The 19,844-nt window shown below is 40.8% G+C and overlaps 1 protein-coding gene across 11 annotated transcripts in view; it reads right to left on the bottom strand.

The window, feature by feature from the left end:
* SPATA1 (spermatogenesis associated 1) overlaps nucleotides 1–19,844 on the bottom strand; it is a 43,235-nt gene that overhangs the window by 10,089 nt on the left and 13,302 nt on the right. For 5 of the 11 annotated variants that reach the window (XR_008557034.1, XR_008557038.1, XR_008557032.1 and 2 more), the window contains exons 4-7: nucleotides 12,546–12,641; nucleotides 11,555–11,647; nucleotides 5,966–6,144; nucleotides 3,401–3,481 (exon numbers count right to left, since the gene is read on the bottom strand). Coding sequence is in view for 3 of the 11 variants with exons in the window: in XM_054721200.1 (XP_054577175.1) it covers nucleotides 3,401–3,499; nucleotides 5,966–6,144; nucleotides 11,555–11,647; nucleotides 12,546–12,578 (404 nt within the window). In the remaining 8 variants the exon portion in view is untranslated. Of the gene's footprint in view, nucleotides 1–3,400; nucleotides 3,500–5,965; nucleotides 6,145–11,554; nucleotides 11,648–12,545; nucleotides 12,642–14,872; nucleotides 14,889–19,844 lie in introns of those variants that run through there. The other 6 variants (XM_054721200.1, XM_054721202.1, XM_054721201.1 and 3 more) reach the window with 4 other exon arrangements.

Here is a 19,844-nt window from a genome sequence, read left to right as displayed (position 1 = left end):
CCGCACCTGCACACACTCGCTGCTGCCACCTGCCCTGCCCCGCCCCGCCCTGCTCCGCCCCACCCCGCCCCACCCGGGCTTTCCCTCTGGCAGCCACCTTGCTTTCCGCTTTTCCTCCCTCTTCCTTCTAAGTTGTCTTCAGTCTTCACTCCTCCCTCCCTCAGCGTATGCAAATTAACCACCATCTTTGTTGGGTAATTTGCATAGTCACCCTGATTGGCTGGTGGGCGTGGTTTTGGCTGGTGGGCGTGGCGAAGGTGTGGTCAATTTGCATATTACTATTTTATTAGGTAGGATTACATAATTGTCATTTAAATAAAGGTGTGGGTTTTTTTTTATAAGTTAACTTCAACACTTACACTGGATTAATACATTAAATATATATAGATCAAAAGTCCTGTTGAATAAGCATGCTTATTTACTGCTGGATAAACTATCAAATAATTTCATTTATTAGCATATAGTCATAATAAGATTAAACTCTTCTAAAAAATTAGAGAGAAAAATATTTTTATCTTTTGCTAGAGCTTCAAAATCTGTTCTCAGGAAGAGGTAGTAAAAAACAAAAACATAATTACAGAAAAAACAAAACAAAACTTAAATCCCAGCCCTGAGAAACTGAACAGGTACTTAAGCAATACAATAGTGTTATTCTGTGGCAAGTACTCTTCTAAATGGATTAACTTCCTTGATTCTATCAAAAATTGAATGAAGGCAGATACTATTACTATCTGTATTTTTACAGCTGGGCAAACTGAGATGCCTAGAAGTTAAGTAACTCGCTCCAGGTATAAAACTAGTGATGCAGCCAAGATTCAAACTCAAATCACCTGGTGCCACTACCTTTACTCTTCCATGTATAGTCTGTGGACCAAGGCATTCACATCACCTGGAGCTTCTTAGGAATGAAGAATCCCAGGCTTCACCCCAGCCCTATCCAGATGGTCTCACACTGAACTTTGAGAAGCACTGCTTATGCTATTCTAACTTGAATATGGTTGCAACAAACTCAGGCTAGGTTTTCTGCCCCTTAATTCTAAATCTTACAGGTAAGTTTGAGGTAAATTATTCAGAAATCCTATATAATAAAGAGGGAATATGCAAATTGACCATCACTCCAACACACAAGATGGCCGCCCCCATGTGGTCAATGATAGCTGCCCCCATGTGGACACAAGATGGCTGGCAGGGGAGGGCATTTTGGGGGGTACCAGGCCAGCAGGAGAGGGCAGTTGGGGGTGATCGGGCCTGCAGGGGAGGACAGCTGGGGTAGACCAGGCCTGCAAGTGAGAACAGTTAGGGGCAACCAGGCTGGCAAGGGAGGGCAGTTAGGGATGACCAGGCTGGCAGGGGAGGGCAATTAGGGGCAATCGGGCCAGCAGGGGAGGGCAGTTAGGGGCAATCGGGCCGGCAGGGGAGCAGTTAGGCATCAATCAGGCTGGCAGGGGAGTGGTTAGGGGCAATCAGGCAGGCAGGCAGGCGAGCAGTTGAAAGCCAGTAGTCCTGGATTGTGAGAGGGATTCCAGATTGGAGAGGGTGCAGGCTGGGCTGATGGACACCCCCACCCCTGTGCATGAATTTCGTGCACTGGGCTTCTAGTCAATAATAAATAATAATGATGTTTACTATGTACCATTAAGCACTATGGTTAAACATAGGATTTTTCTTCCCACAATCCGTAAACTCAAAATTTGGTTCTCTTTTTCCTCTTAGTCTTTCCTGCTTTTTGTACTAGTAATTATAATATGAGTTAAAACCATTCATAAGTGAGTGATATTGGGTTAAAATATACAAAGACGATATGATCTAATGTGTATGCTTCCCAAAAGAAAAGAGCATCGCGACATGTGATTGAAGGCTCTGGAGGTATTTCTATTAGTCTTTTACCCACCCAACTATCCTTAGTGTGAAAGTTTCCACACTGGTTTTGTCTCCTTTTTTGAATACACAGTTTTCATTAATTGAACAAATTGGGTTTATGTGTGTGTGTGTGTGTGTGTGTGTGTGTGTGTACATACTATATAAGAATGCTAAATATTCATATATTGTTAAAAATGGTTCTTTGCCCTTTCCCTTTTCTGTGTTTTAAGTTTTAAGCTTCTCAATGCTGAGCCAAGAATTAGCCTTGAGATTGCCGGTAGTGAAAAGAATCTAGAACTGTGCTGTGCATATATTAGCCATTTGCCAAATGTAGCTACTTAAATTAACTCAAGTTAAATAAAATTTAAAATTCAATTCCCTAGTCACCCACAAGCTACAGTTCAAGTGCTCAATATCCTTCCGCGCCTAGTGACTACCATATCAGACAGAGCAGGGTTGGAACATGTCCATCATTGCAAAAGGTTCTCCTGGACAGTGCTGATTCTGGAAAGGGGCCATTATTCTGTCATAAAGCTATTTCTGATAAAGAGGTGAATTGAGAGCATTCATATAAGTATACAAATGAAAATAACCAGAGAGAGTGAGAAAATTACCCAAGAGAGGGGGAAAACATTAAATGGGAGCTCAGAAAGCTCAGTGGTTTGTCAGACTTAATTATATGAAAACTATTTCTTTTAAAATATTTTACTGAGCCTTTGTATTAATGCACAGAATCCTTTCCCTTTAATTCTTACTGGAATTTTACTGAGTTTTACTCTGACCTTGATATTATATGCATCTTTTCAGGATTTAGTTGTTATTCTTAAATTTTTTTCACATGTGCTCTTTGTTGTTAAGGTAACAATTTTAAGAGTCAAACTTTGCCTTAGCTAGTTTGGCTCAGGGGATAGAGTGCTGGCCTGTGGACCAAAGGGTCCTGGGTTTGATTCTGGTCAAGGGCACGGTCAAGGGCACGTATCTTGGTTTCAGGCTTCTCCCCATCCCAGGCCCTCATCTGGGTGTGAGCAGGAGGCAACCAATCGATGTGTTTCTCTCACATTGATATTTTTCTCTGTCTTTCCCTCCCTTTTCCACTTTCTCTAAAAATCAATGGAAGAATATCCTTAGGTGAGGATTAAAATAATAATAATAATAATAATAATAATAATAATAATAATAATTAATGAGTCAATCCTTACTATCCTTATGCTATTGACACCCAACGTTTTTTGTTTTTTGTTTGTTTTGGTTAATCCTCACCCGAGGATATTTTTCCATAGATTTTTAGAGGTAGTGGCAGGGAGGGGGGGAGACAGAGATAGAGACACATTGATTGGTTGTTTCCTGCATGCACCCCAACCAGGGCCAGGGATCAAGCTTGCAACCAAGGTACATGCTCTTGACCAGAATCAAACCTGGGACCCTTTAGTCTGCAGGCAATGCTCTATCCACTGAGCCAAACTGGGTAGGGCAACATCCAAAGTTAAAACACCAAAATTATTTCAAGATAAATGTTATAATCAGGAGAAATGCAAATTACCTTAGCTTCTATGATGTGCTTCATTTTCTCAGTAACCAATTTTCTCTTAAGTTGGTCAATTTCTTGCTGTACTTCAGTGATCTGGATTATAAGGGAATTCTGTATGAGGTATAGTAAGATATCTTTATTAAGGATAACACCTATGCATTTTTATTTTTAACTGCCTTGCTAACATAAACTACGATGTGATAACAAAAACCAAGAAGCAAATCATGAAAATGACCTATTCCATAAAATAAACTTATTGCTTTGGATTAAATTACTATTAATCTATAGATTTCTTCAGTTTTAGGGACTGCTTTCTCTTTTGTTCTACTACTATAATTCATGTATTATAAAAATAATACAATAAATAAAAAATAAATATTTATAAAAGTTACTATTAAATTAGTACCACAAACACCAACGACTATTAATATGAAAGGAATATGCTGAGTTTAAGATATTAGCAAGGTTTTAGAGATTGGCATAATGCTTTGTTAGCTGAATGAGATTAGAATTAATGTATTTAATAATAAAATCATATATTTTATATAAGAAAAGTTATTTAATTCAAGAACACTTATTTAATGTAAGAAATATTTTTATTATTTTTGTTCAAAAAGTTTATGAGGTATAATGGTCAACGAAGAAATTATTTAAAAATTCAAGCTGCCTTTGTGAAAAAAATACCCTATATTTAAGACAAAAAGTATCAGTTATGGTAAAGAAAAGTATCTCCTAATATGGATAAAGCATTACTTGAGACAATTTGGATTTTATATTTTAAATTTATCTAAAACAGTATACTTTTACTCAGAGAAACACATTGGTGGTTGCCAGGCATGGAGGAGAAAGGAACTAGGAGAGGGACCAAAAGGTACAAATTTCTACTTATAAGATAAATAAGTTATGGGTTGTAATGTACAACATGGTAACTATAGTTAACAATACTGTGTTGTATTTTTGAAAGCTCCTAAGAGAGTAGGCCTTAAAAGTTATAATTACAAGAAAAATGTAACTGTGAAACAATAGATGTTAACTAGACTTATTGTGGTAATCTTTTCACAGTATATACATATATCAAACCATTGTGTTGTACACCTTAAACCAATACAATGTTATATGTCAATTATATCTTGATTAAATTGGAAAAATATAAATGAGGAAACTTAATATTTCATCAAGTCTAACTCCATACTCTTAATCATGATTAACATATAAAAATATTTTTGGGCCCGACCGGCATGGCTCAGTGATCGAGCATCAACCTATGAAGCAGTAGGTCACAGTTTGATTCCTGGTTGGGGCACATGCCCGGGTTGCAGGCTTGATCCCTGTAGGGTGCATGCAGGAGGCAGCCGATCAATGATTCTCTCTCATCATTGATGTTTCTATATCTCTCTCCCTCTCTCTTCCTCTCTGAAATCAATAAAAATATATTTTTAAAAATAAACTTCATGTCTCTGGTTTTTCAATATCCAAGACCATCTTAAGAAAAAATAAATTGACAAAATGGAATATAATTTAATAATTTCTTTAGAAATACAATAATTTTAGATTATTGTATTTCTAAAGAAATTATAAAATTATATTATTAACCTCCCCACACATAAAAAGAGGAATGTAGTAAATACTGTTTTTCCCCACTGTATTTCACCATGTGCTCATCTCCCATACAATAATAGAAAGTGGCCCTACCCTCAGGTACAGAGTTGTTCATAATTGGCCTAAGTCAGCACATAGCATTCCCTGGTAGGTATTATCAGTCCACAGTAGGTCTGTTATCTCCCACCAAGCTAAAGGGAAAGTTTTATATATCCCACTAGAGGCCCAGTGCATGAAATTCGTGCACAGGGGGGGGGGATGTCCCTCAACCCAGCCTGCACCCTCTCCAATCTGGGACCCCTCAAGGGATGTCCAATGTCCAGCAGTTGGACATCCCTCTCACAATCCAGGACTGCTGGCTCCCAACTGCTCGCCTGCCTGCCTTCCTGATTGCCCCTAACCGCTTCTGCCTGCCAGCCTGATCACCCCCTAACCATTCCCCTGCCAGCCTGTTTGCCCCTAACTGCTCTCCCCTGCAGGCCTGGTCCCTCCCAACTGCCCCTCCCCTGCTGGCCATCTTGTGGTGGCCATCTTGTGTCCACATGGGGACAGGATCTTTGACCACATGGGGGCAGCCATCTTGTGTGTTGGAGAGATGGTCAATTTGCATATTACCCTTTTATTAGATAGGATGTGTTTGGAAGAGGTTCTCTCTTGGTTTGGAGGTATATAGCCTTCCTTGCCATTGGCAATTCTATTACTACTATGGGGAAAAGCAGGTTTGTAGGGAAACCAACACTCGAAAATAGTGAGGAAATCCCAGAAGCACTTAGGCCCTTAAAGACATTATTAAGCTGTTTATTGTATCTCTTCAGCACCCATTACATAAGATCATGAATTTTCTTATTGTTAACAAGTCAAGATTTGTTTTACTACACTTATAGCCCAAATCATCCTAAATATAACAATACTAACAATTATAAAGCAAATATTTTGAATAGAACATCTCTAATAGAATGTAAACACATTTAGTAGCACCTTAGAGTCTGTGGTGTTTGCCATATTCTTTGGTTTCATATTGACCTCCCTGGCTTCAAGTTGCAGGAGCACTTTTTTATAATAGAGTTCTAAATCTTCTTGATGTTTTGTTAAAACCTCTTCCAATGATGCTGTGACTTCCTTTGTTTCAAAGTATTTTTCCTTCCAACTACCACAGGCTATAAAAAAAGCAAAGGCTATATATAGTGTAAGTCTGACTAAAGGATTAAACTTTTAAAACTGGAAAGGACCCTACAGTTATTTAAACTCTTCTACTCCCTTCCACTTCCTCCCTGAGAAAATCAGAACTAAGAGCGAAATGTTTATTAAATAACTAGAGGCCCAGTGCATGAAATTCGTGCATGGGGGGGGGGGGTGGTTCCCCTCAGCCAAGCCTGCACCCTCTCCAATCCGGGATCCCTCTCACAATTCTGGACCACTGGCTCCTAATTGCTCACCCGCCTGCCTTCCTGGTCGCCCCCAACTGCCCCCTCCCTGCCGGCCTTGTTGCTCCTAACTGCCCCCTCCCACCAGCCTGGTCATCCCTAACTGCCCCCCCCCCACCGACCTGGTAGCCCCCAACTGCCCCCCATGCTGGCCTGGTTGCCCCCAAATGCACACCCCCACCAGCCTGGTCCCCCCCAACTGCCCCCCACTGGCCTGGTTGCCCTCAACTGACCCTCCCCTGCTGGTCTTGTTGCCCTCAACTGCCCCCCTTGCCAGCTTGGTTGCCCTTCACGGCTCCCTCGCCAGCCTGGTCACCCCACGCAGCCCGCTTGTTCAGTCGTTTGGTCATCCCTTGGGCCGGCCCTGGGTGGCTGGGCAGCCACCATCCAAGGCTTGCCCGTGCCTCTGGCCAGCCCTGGGCGGCTGGGGGGCTGAGGGTACTGGGCACCGCCATCTTGTGGCTATGGGTGCTGCCATCTTTGAGGGCGTGGCAGTCAATTAGTATATTCCCTCCTTATTGGCTGTGGGTGCCGCCATCTTTGAGGGCAGGGAAGTCAATTAGACTATTCCCTCCTTATTGGCTATGGGCACCACCATCTTTGCGACGGCATGAGGGTCAATTAGCATATTCCTTCTTTATTAGATAGGATAAAAGTACTTATCTACAAATATAGTAAAATGGTGATAAATCAAAAAACCACAACCAAGTTTTTCTTTACGCTTACAATTATTTCTGGAAAATCTGTATTTAAAAATACCATGTATAGCAAAATGCACATATTTTTTATTTTCATTACTTTTATTTATAATCCTATCTAATAATAGACAAATATGCAAATTGACCATACCTCCGACACACCCACAAGCCACGCCCACCATCCAATCAGAGCGAGCATGCAAATTAACCCAAACCAAGATGGCTACAGCCACAGAGAGCAAGGTTTCCTAGGTAATAGAGGAAGCCAAGCTTTCTGCCAGCCGTTGCAGGCCTAAGCCTCCACTCAAGCTACAAAGTTTCAATTATAGAAGGTAAACAAATTCAAACAAATGGCGGCGGAATGGAGCTTGAGAGAGCAGGCCAGGGTTGCTGCTGGCAACAGGGGAAGCAAAGCTTTCCACACACTCTGGCTGGGCCCACCCGCTTAAGGCAACAAAGTTTCAATTATAACCCCAACACAAATGGCTGCGGGCCTCAGAGGGAGCCCCAGGCTTGGCTCTGCTCCAGGCTACAAAGTTTCAATTGTAGAAGGAAAATAAATTCCAGATACCAGGGCCTTCGCTTGGGTTGCCAGGGGGCGTGGCCTGCCTGCAAACCACCACAGGCCCCTCACTCAGGCCACCCCACACCCCAAGGGAACCCCACCCTGATCAGGGACACCCTTCAGGGCAAACCAGCTGGCCCCCACCCCTGTACTAGGCCTCTATCCTATCTAATAAAAGAGTACTATACAGATTGATCATCACTGCAACACACAATATAGCTGCCCCCATGTGGTCAAAGATCCTGCGCCCATGTGGACACAAGATGGCCACCACAAGATGGCCAGCAGGAGAGGGCAGTTGGGAGGCACCCGGCCTGCAAGGGAGGGCAGTTGAGAGGGACCAGGCCTGCAAGGGAGGGCAGTTGGAGGTGATCAACCCTGCAGGAGAGGGCAGTTAGGGATAACCAGGCTGGCAGAGGAGGGAAGTTGGGGACAAACAGGCTGGCAGCGGAGTGGTTAGGGGGTGATCAGGCTGGCAGGCAGAAGTGGTTAGGGGTAATCAGGAAGGCAGGCAGGCAAGCAGTTGGGAGCCAGCAATCCTGGATTGTAAGAGGGATCCCAGATTGGAGAGGGTACAGGCTGGGCTGAGGGACAACCCCCCTTCGTGCACGAATTTCGTGCACCGGGCCTCTAGTTATAACTATGAGAAAGAAAGAGGCATAACACACTTTTTCAGATTTTTTTCCTTATTTTTTCATCCCCCAAAACAACATATTTTGTGATCAGCTGATTCTGATAAATCTTTTATCGAAATTATCCCAACTATATCCCCAAAATTGTGTGGGATAGAATTTCTCAACCTGAGATCCTTAATTAGAAATTTAACTCTGCCAGCTAGGTAATTGCTTTGGCACTGATGAGATTCTAAGTACAAACTTAACAGCAACACAAACTACATGCTAGCATACCAGATTATGTTCATGTTTGTCTTTTCAGATTAGCAAAGAAATGTAAACCCCATATTAAAAAATTCTATATGGTGATTTGATTAAAATTAGTTACTATATGGGAACTTAATTCAAAATTTTCATTTTCGCCCTGTATCTAATTTATGCTTTGTGTAGTAGGCATTTCTTTGTAACTGGTCTCTCTGCTTCTGTTCTCGTCCCAGGCTATTCCATAAGCCAGTTATTCTGATTTTTCTAAAATATTTTAAAATCATGTGAATCCCTACCTGAAAAAATCCTCCAATGGATTCTAACCTAATTTAGAATAAAATCCAAACTCCTTGAATTGACCCATCTATTCCTTGCTGAACTTTTGATGTTATCTCCCTGTACATTTCTCCTAATTTTTTGCGCTCCAGCCACTGGCCTTATTTTAGGTCCTAAGACTGAAAGCTCATCCCTATCTCCAGACCTTCACATTTAGTGTACCTTCTGTTCCTGCTCTTTTCCCTCTATTTCTTTTCATACTTGCCACCTTAATAATTAAATCTTAATAATATCTTCACAGAAATGCTGCTCTTGGAAACCCTAGCTAAAGTATCTCTCCTGCCCCATCACTATTTATTTACTTATTTATTTATTTACATTTTTTATTTATTTCAGAGAGGAAGGGAGAGGGAGAGATAGAAACATCAATGATGAGAGAGAATCATTGATCGGCTGCCTCCTGCTTGCTCCCTACTGGGAATCGAGCCCGAAACCCAGGCACTGACAAGAATCAAACCTGGGACCCTTTACTCTCCAGGCCAACGCTGAGCCAAGCCATCTAGGGCGGTGGTCGGCAAACTCATTAGTCAACAGAGCCAAATATCAACAGTACAATGATTGAAATTTCTTTTGAGAGCCAGATTTTTTAAACTTAAACTTCTTCTAACGCCACTTTTTCAAAATAGACTCTCCCAGGCTGTGGTATTTTGTGGAAGAGCCACACACAAGAAGCCAAAGAGCTGCATGTGGCTTTCGAGCCACAGTTTGCCGACCACGGATCTAGGGCAAACCAATTGAATTCTCAGTTCTATTCAGCAGCTGATATTGTCTTACTTATTTGTTTATTGCCTGTTCCCTGCCCCTTTATTTTTTTTAAATATATTTTTATTGATTTTTCACTGAGAGGAAGGGAGAGGGATAGAGAGTTAGAAACATCGATGAGAGAGAAACATCGATCAGCTGCCTCCTGCACACACCCCTACTGGGATGTGCCTGCAACCAAGGTACATGCCCTTGACCAGAATGGAACCTGGGACCCTTCAGTCCACAGGCTGAGGCTCTATTCACTGAGCCAAACCAGTTAGGGCTCCCCACCCCTTTAGAAGCAAGCTCCTTAAGGGAAGAGTCTCATTTAATGCTGTATCCTTAATATTTAAAACAATGCTGGGAAATGAAGCACATAGTAGGCTTAAAAAATATTTGAGCCGAAACCGGTTTGGCTCGGTGGATAGAGCATCGGCCTGCGGACTCAAGGGTCCCAGGTTCGATTCCGGTCAAGGGCATGTACCTTGGTTGCGGGCACATCCCCAGTAGGAGGTGTGCAAGAGGCAGCTGATCGATGTTTCTCTCTCATCAATGTTTCTAACTCTCTATCCCTCTCCCTTCCTCTCTGTAAAAAATCAATAAAATATATTTTAAAAAAATATTTGATGGCTGATACATGCCTTAAACTTGAAATATTCCTGTTGAAATAGAAAGTGATTGATGATTCTCATTTTATAAACAGAGAGAGTAAGGCACAAAGAGGAGAAATAACTTGTGTACTTATGCAAAAGATTGATCTAGTATTAGAATCAATCTTTTGAGTTCTAGTCCATTGTTTGAATCTGTCTAATAAAATTGCTCATTTAAAATACAACAAAGCTGAGTCATTGCCAGCGCTTCCAGGATAACATTTTAATATGAAGAGATAAAACTTTCAGAAATATCTCCTGACATTGTCTATAATGTTCAGTCAATTCTTGTATGGAATCAATAATTTTGCTGTAAACTGAGAATCCTAAAACCAGTTAATTCGATATAAACCTGTTACACTTATAATTCTCAAGTACAACCCAAAATGCAGGACTCTAAAATAATTTAACATCTCTCAAACCATTATCCTATACTCTCTCCACCCTGACTCATTTTCCACTTCCACCAGTTCTAACAACTACTTCTATTGCAAGAAAACTACCTACTTCTCCTACCTAATTCTCTCATTCATTCATTCATTCATTCATTCATTCCCTTTAGCAAAGCAGACAGACACATATATCAGAAAACTAAGCACCTTGAGGAGACTAAGGAAATCAAGGCTTCTGAAATGATATTTAAACTGAGATTGAATGATTAGTAAGAAATAGCCAGGTTAACTGGGAAGAAGAGGCTAGAAGAAGGTAAGAGAAGCAGATGTGGATGGCAGAGGGGAAAACAAACCTGAAGGCTTGCGTCTGAGAGTAGACACATTTTAAATTCTAGCACATCTTTTCCGGGAAGTGGTTCTTATCTCTTCCATCTAATTTAGGTGTTCTTATCCTGTAATCCTATGCCTAGAGTTCTATAGTTCCTTTATCATAGTATTCATCAGGATGCATCATTACTTAACTTGATTATCATTTCCCCATCAGACTATAAGCTCTGTTAGGGCAGGGACAAAGTTGTTCCTGCCTATTAGTATCTCCTCAATCCCTTTAACAGTAGCTAAATTCAGTAAGTACTTACTACTTATTTAGTAAACAAATAGAAGAATGAATAAATAAATGAATGTCATTTATGAAAAATACTTGAATTTTAATTTAAAAACACCCTACATAAAGAGTTGAACAATGATTTCATGTTTTCTGTATTAAATTATATCAAGTGTACCATTTAAACAATAACAGTAAAATAGAAAGTATTAAGAAGCATAAATTCTGTAAAACTTAAGTTTTTTATAGTGATAAAAGATATGTAATAAACTTTACCATGATATTGCTTTGATATTAGTTCTTTTCTTATTGTTTCCAGATATTGTCTTTCTTCCTTTACTTGTTTAATTTGTTTGATAATCTTCTCTCCTAAAATATTATAACCCATATTCATCAATCTCTAAAAGCTAAAAAATGGTTCATTTCCTAAAATATAGTGTGTAAAACTTAAAAGTGCTTAAATAAGAAGAATAAATTTTACCCCAAATTTTATTTTTCTTCCTGCAATATAGTATTTGCCCCTATGGAAAACAATGAGGAGTCATTTCACTTTCTAAGAGTGATACATAAGGGGATTTACATATATGTGAAGAATACAGTATGTCCCATCTGCATTTATATATATGTGTAAAATCAGGTAAAGATCAAGTAATTATATGTCTTGGTTTAATTCTTTTGGTAAATCTTGGCCCCAAAGTTATTATACTTAAATCTTACATGAAAAAAATGTAAATTTTAAATTATACTTTTAAAAGCAAAAATCATTTAGTTATTAAACATATGCTCTAATTAACATAAAATTTATATATTTTAAAATAACATAACTTTTTTTAGTAAAATATACATAATAAAATTACAATTTTAACCATTTTTAGTGTACAGTTCAATGGCATTTACAATGTTATGCAGCCATCACCACCATCCATTTCTGGAACTTTTAAAAAATATATATTTTATTGATTTTGTATAGAGAGTTAGAAACATCGATGAGAGAGAAACATCGATCAGCTGTCTCCTGCACACCTCCCACTGGGGATGTGCCCACAACCAGGGAACATGCCCTTGACCAGAATCAAACCTGGGACCTTTCAGTCCGCAGGCTGATGCTCTCTCTATCCACTGAGCCAAACCAGTTAGGACCATTTCTGGAACTTTTTTTTAAACTTTCCAAACTGAAACTTGTTGCTCATTATACAATAATTCCCCATTAACATCATTTAACTTTATCTCACAGAATCATCTATACTTATGGTGTCATCATACTTACTCTCAATCTGTAATAAAGAGATTTCAGTTATTCCTGGAAAGGAAGTGAAGGAAAATCAATAAGAGCTGGGAAGGTGATGTACTCTTTTTTACCTATCTGAAAGAAAACATGAAAATCAGTAAGATTTGGTGTGGTGACACATTATTTTCCCCCCATCTGTAAGCATTTGATAATGTACAATAGCAATGTTTTTTGGGTTTTTTTACTTACATGGTGTTTTTTTTTTTTTTTACTTATATGTATTTATACCACCTATAGACTCTTTCTTGTGCTATAGCTTCTCTATTCCACTATTACTTGGACATTATACACAGTGACTCCAAATGTAAAATTTTTAAAAATTCATATTGTGCCCTAACTGGTTTGGCTCAGTAGATAGAGCGTTGGCCTGCGGACTGAAGGTTCCCAGGTTTGATTCTGGTCAAGGGCATGTACCTTGGTTGCAGGCACATCCCCAATTGGGGGGGGGGGGGGGTGCAGGAGGCAGCTGATCAATGTTTCTCTCTCATTGATGTTTCTAACTCTCTATCCCTCTCCCTTCCTCTCTGTACAAAATCAATAAAATGTATTTTTTTAAAAATATGAGAAATGTGTGTTTAATTTTAAAAAATCCATATTGCTTTTTAAACATGATTTCCTTCCAAGATGTCTGATCTAGTGCATGAATTCGTGCATGGGTGGGGTCCAGCCAACCTGGCCAGGTGGAGGGGATATGGGTGGTTGGCCAGCCTACCTGCTGGTCGAACTCCTGAACGAGGGGACAATTTGCATATTAGCCTTTTATTATATAGGATATACACTGAGTAGCCAGATTATTATGCGTTCAGAGATCATAATAATCTGGCCACTCAGTGTATATATATATTTTTTTCTAAGATGGCTAGTGATTTTTTTTCCATTTTGAATCAATTTTGATCATCTATATCTGCTTAAAAATTGGATAGTCTATCACATTTTCAAAGTTTAGCATACATTTTGTTTTCATATATTTTCTCTTCTGTATTTGTATCACCTTTATCTTTCCTGATTTTTGTGTTTCTGCCCATTTTTTAAATACATTTTTATTGATCTCAGAGAGGAAGGGAGAGGGAGAGAGAGAGAGAAACATCAATGATGAGAGAGAATCATTGATTGGCTGCCTCCTGCACACCCCACACTAGGGATTGAGCCTACAACCTGGGCATGTGCCTTGACCAGGAATTGAACCATGATCTCCTGGTGCATAATCGATGCTCAACCACTGGCTGGGCTCAGCCCATTTTTGATAAACTACTTCAAGCCTTTCCAATGATGTTGTTTCTCCCACTGCCACTTTATAGATCTTGAATTGTTTTAATTCTGCTAGTTTTTTTTACTTCTGTAAATTATTAGGTACTACTTAATCTTTATTAAGCCATTACTACTACTTTGTTTGATTATTCTTTTTCAAATTTATGCTATTTTATTTTATTAACTTATAAAAGCCAGGTTCTCACAGGATAATGGTAACTGCTTAAATTAGAATCTCTCCATGCATCCTCCCAACTACTATAAAAAGGAAGCAAATAAAACCAACCATAATTTATGTCTACAGATTAACTAGGACGCAGAACCTTTTAATTTACACATGCTTTAATTTGTGTGCAAGTGGGGAAATAAACACCCTAGACCCGTGGTCGGCAAACTGCGGCTCGCGAGCCACATGCAGCTCTTTGGCCCCTTGAGTGTGACTCTTCCACAAAATACCACGGCCTGGGAGAGTCTATTTTGAAGAAGTGGCATTAGAAGAAGTTTAAGTTTAAAAAATCTGGCTCTCAAAAGAAATTCCAGTCGCTGTCCTGTTGGTATTTGGCTTTGGTGACTAATGAGTTTGCCGACCACTGCCCTAGACCAGCAGTATAGTGTGTTCAGGAGCCGACAACTGATCTGAGTTGGAGGTGACTATACATTAGAGAGAACTACCTGAGCCTGATAAAGAAGGTACCTATTAAGAAGGGCTCCTAATGGCTAACTGGGCTCACATTCTAAAAATACAGACCCTAGCAGCCAATTCTACACAGGGGCCTCTCACACAAACTGCACTTCATGGAGATGTCTGCACTGAACTGCCTGCCTGCAGTTTCTGCCAGCTGAGCCAGCCCTTATAAGGGAGTTTCTGGAATCCTATTTCAACCAATAGGACTGAGGCTTTCCCCATCCAATCAGAGCTGCTCAGCTATATTCCCCCCCCTGCCCCCCCATCAACATCTTCACAGACCAATCACAGCAGCTCCATTCTCACCAATCAGGAAAGTGCTAAGACTGAAGGAAGACTTTTCCTGGCTGAGCTAAAACAGAAGATGTCTCACCAGAGCAAAGCAAAACAGACCAACAAAGGGCAGAGCAGACTGGCAAGGAACAGAGCACAGCAGAGTGGAACAGCAAGGAGCAGAGCAAAGCAGTCTACTTGGACAGGGACCTGGCCCCAGGATACAGCCCTGATGTATCACAATTGAGCTGTTTTGCTCTGAATAAAGTTTCCTTCTTACCACAGCCCTAATTGGATATTCCTGTTGGCACTGAACTGACGCCAAAGACCATCAGTTAACAACTATGAGCAGACAAACACAGTAAACATCAACCATAGTTTTGTCTGGAAATACAGTACAGAAACAGTAAGATCTGATCTGGTAAATTGGAACACTTTCTATAAGGAATGTAGAAGAAAGGGGCTTATAGAATGTAGGGGGCTAGAGGTGGTAATCATGGGAAGACATAGCTTCTGAGAGGAAAATGCTTCAAAAATGAGAGGTATCCCTTTGGGCCTAGATGGTAAGAGAAAAGAAGAAAGTGGCCAAGATAAGAGCTCTGTGGAATAAAATTAGTAGCGAGAAAACAAAAAACAAAATACAGCATAACCCATGGACACAGACAATAGGGTGGTGAAGGCCTGGGACTGGGGAAGGGAGTGGGCTGGAAGGGGTCAATGGGGGAGAAAGGAGGACATATGTAATACTTTCAACAATAAATAAATAATAATTATTTTTTTTAATAAATGAAAAAAAAAGAAAAAAAAAATAAAACCACCCAAAGAAAACAGACCCCCTTCCCCCAACTGCATTTTGCCATGTCAACAGAAGAGGGCGCTCATAACCTAAGCAGAAAAGCCACCAAAATACCACTCTGTTCCTATGAACACCTGTTATTACTGATAAAGAAAATCCAACACAAGTAAACGTGAACAACATCTACAAAAGAATCTAGCATCCAGTTAATTTTTAAAAACCGTCAAAATTGATAACTAAACCAAAACAAAGCAGGTAGCCATAAAGCAGAGAAAAACTTAACACTTCTAAATCTAAATAAATTATAATTAAGTAAGCTTTTGCAGATATTAACAAATATCATAAATAATAAATTAATAATTCAGAATAAAAATGTAAAAATAATAGAAATATGTAAAATGGAAGTTGGCCAAACAGAAGAAATTACAGAAAAAACTAAACTGTCTCAGAAATGAATAAATTAGCAATTATCCAAGAAGAGATATGACCAAATATACAGTAAGGATAATGGAGAATAGAAATAAAAGGGGCAAAGAATATGAAACATAAAGAAAATAGTAAAATATAGGGGGATAAATGGTAATTAAAAGTAAAGGAAAAAATATATCATAAATATGTATATGATTAAGGGCAACAGCCTTTGAGCTTGACACATATTCCAAATATTAATAAATGTGAATTATGATGTTCAGAGTTTATAAGCTAACAGTTACCTATATTGATAGGGATGAAAATACTGTAACTGTGAGAACCATGAAGTTAAAATACTGCTAAATGAGGTGAATGTTTTGCTACATAATTAGCACATTATATTCCTGTGTGTTTCATGTAGGTCTGTTTCTATATTTAGCATAATCCTTCCAACCATGCCTATCCCACCCCATCTTCCCTGAAATTAAACTTACTTAATAACCCCTTTGTTCTCAGGTTGTTTCATCTTTCTCTAACAATTAGTTCTTTACCTTCTCACTTTATGTACTCACAAGTCTCCATATAATCCAACAGTGAGCTATTATTAGGGAAGGAACCAGCAGGAAAGGTCAACATCAAGACAGCACTATAAAGGAAAACCCTCACAAACAGAAACAGTGCCCTCATTTCTCCATGCTAAAGTTTTATAGATGCTTTAGAAAAATGTAATTGGTAATTAATGCTGGATTTACACTAGATATGATGGTTTATAAGTCCATGATTTGTATTTTGCTATACAGAGTTATTTTTAAGTATTTACTCAGTGATAAAAAATATTTATTCCAACTGTAAATTTAAGAATTTTCAATGAACCCATTTGTTGTTCTTATATAATTCTAAATTATTGAAATTCTTCAGTATTGATTCATGAAAACTAAATATGATCAACAATGTAAACAAAAAATATAAAAGAAGCTTATTATGTTGTGAACAATCCACCCATGAAAATAAGTGTCTATTTTTGGTAATTGGTAGAACTAAAGGAGGCAGAAAAAGATATGTCTATAACATGTGTGTGTGTGGGGAGAATAATCCAGAGGAAACATCATACCCACATAGAGGGATAGTTTAGAGAACAACTCTCAAAATCATGAAAGGCAGAGAAAATCTGGGGAACTGTTCCAGATTAAAGGGACATGACAACTAAATGTGATATGTGAATCTGGATTGGATTCTGCACTAGGAAACAAAGAAAATTATTGGGATAATTGACAAATAAAATATGGACTCTACATATTACATCAATGCTACATTTTCTGAATTTGATCATTATATTGTGGTTGGTAAAAGAAAATTCTTGTTCATAGAAGACAGGCAGAAATGTTTAAGGAGAAAGGAGTATGATGTCTGCAATTTAATTCAAAAAAAAGTAGACAGGTGAAAAAACAAATATTGTAAAATGTTAACAAATGTTGAATCTAGATGAAGTTAAAAGGTATATGGAAGTTCTTTGTACTATTCTTATAATGTTTCCATACATATGCAATTAGTTTAATTTTGAAAGTAATAACCTAAATATATAAAAAGCCAGCGACCAGAACGCCGGAACAACCAGAACAACCAGTCGCTATGACGCCCACTGTGGCCAGTGAACCCGCCTAATGCGGGGTGGGGCCAGCCTGCCAACCTCCCCTTCCTCCGTCCGGCCCAGCCCCTGATTGCTCTCCAACCCCAATAGGGGGCGGGGTCAGCTGCCCAACCTCCTGAAGCCCCTCCCCCTGGCCAGCCCCACCCCTGATAGCTCCCCTTTACCCCAATAGGGGGCAGGGCCAGCGGGCCAACCTCCTGCAGCCCCTCCCCCTGCCCAGTCCCATCCCAGATCAGGCCCCCCCACCCCTATCAGGAGCAGGGCCAGCCAGCCAACCACCCATGGCCCCTCCCCCAGGCCACTGGTCCCCGATCAGCCCCCCTTACCCCATTCAGGGGTGGGGCTGGCCAGCACACTGCCCACAGCCCCTCCCCACGGCCAGCCCCACACCTGATCAGCCCTTACCACCCTGATCGGCCCACGACCCCTCCCCCAAGCCAGCTCCACTCCCGATCACCCCCCCACACACACCAATCTGGGGTGGGGCTGGCTGGCCAACCTCCTATGGCCCCTCTCCCGGCCGCTGACCCATGATCAGCCTCCTCCACCCCATTGGGGCAGGGCCAGCCAGCCAATTGCCCACGGCCCCTCCCCTCAGTCAGCCCGGCCCTGATCGGGGCAGGCCAGCTGGCCAACCTCCCGCCATCTCCTCCTCCTGACAGGCCCGGCCCTGATCTGCCAGGATAGGGGGTGGGCTGGCTAGACCCCACCTGTGCATGAATTCGTGCACTGGGCCTCTAGTACTAGTAATAACAATTTAGAGAAACTGGACCTAAAGCTTCACATTAGCTATATTTTTCTGCTTCAATTTAGACCAGCACAGTTGTTAGTTTTGTCTAATCATCTATGACAGCTCTAGAAATAAATGTGTCGGGGTCTGTGTGTAAAGTTTACATTAAATATTGTTTGCTTTAATTATTTACATATTTATTATTTAACTAGAGGCCTGGTACATGAAATACATGCACGGCGGTGGGGCGGGGGGTGCCTCAGCCCAGCCTGCACCCTCTCCAATCTGGGACCCCTTGAGGGATGTCCAACTGCCTGCTTAGGCCTGATCCCACCAGGGCCTAAACGGGCGGTCAGACATCCCTCTCATAATCCAGGACTGCTGGCTCCCAACTGCTCACCTGCTTCTGCCTGCCAGCCTGATCACCCCCTAACCACTCCCCTGCCAGCCTGATTGACGCCTAATTGCTCCCTGGCCAGCCCAATTGCCCCTAACTGTCCTCCCCTGCAGGCCTGGTCGCCCACAAATGCCCTCCCTGCTGGCCTGGTCACCTCTAACTGCCCTCCCCTGCTGGCCTGGTCACCCCTAACTGCCCTCCCCTGCCCTCCCTGCTGGCCTGGTTACCCCTAACTGCCCTCCCCTGCAGGCCTGGTCCTCCCCAACTGCTCTCCCCTGCAGGCCTGGTACCCCCCAACTGCCCTCTCCTGCAGGCCTGGTCGCCCCCAACTGCCCTCCCCTGCAGGCCTGATCCCTCCCAACTGCCCTCCCTTGCTGACCTGGTCTCCCTCAACTGCCCTCCGCTGCTGGCCTGGTCACCCCTAACTGCCCACAACTGCCCTCCCCTGCAGGCCATCTTGAGGTGGCCATCTTGTGTCCACATGGGGGAAGCCATCTTTGACCACATGGGAGCGGCCATCTTGTGTCTTGGAGTGATGGTCTATTTGCATATTACTCTTTTATTAGATAGGATATGTAATTTAAAGTGTTTACACATTAAAGTTGTCAGTGTAGCACACAAAAATATAGTAAAATATTTTAATATTTAATAGTAAAATTAAATATTTATAGTAAAATAGGTCAGAGAGAAAGCAACAGCTATAAAAGGTAAAGATAATACTTAATTGTGTTTTCTCAGAAAAAACAACAATGGAATGATTCTGCTATTTAAAGTGTTTTCTTAGAGGAGGTTAATGGGGAAAAAAGGAGGACATATGTAATACTTTCAACAATAAAGATTTAAAAAAATAAAGTGTTTTCTAGGGAAGGGTGGGTGGGTGGGAAGTGATATACTGTATATATACATAGGCGTAAACCCTGGACACAGATAATAGGGTGGTGAAGGAAGCCTGGGGCAGTGGCGGGGATGGGCTAGAAGGAGTCAATGGAGGGAAAGAGGGGGACATGATAATACTTTCAACAATAAAGATTAAAAAAACAAACAAACAAACAAACAAATAAAGTGTTTTCTAGCTCTGACCACTGTGGCT

This window comes from Eptesicus fuscus, chromosome 9 (genome assembly GCF_027574615.1).
Source record: "Eptesicus fuscus isolate TK198812 chromosome 9, DD_ASM_mEF_20220401, whole genome shotgun sequence".
Classification (NCBI taxonomy): domain Eukaryota; kingdom Metazoa; phylum Chordata; class Mammalia; order Chiroptera; family Vespertilionidae; genus Eptesicus; species Eptesicus fuscus.
The sequence above is the reverse complement of the archived record's forward strand: the minus strand, read 5'-3'. Positions and strand labels throughout refer to the sequence as shown.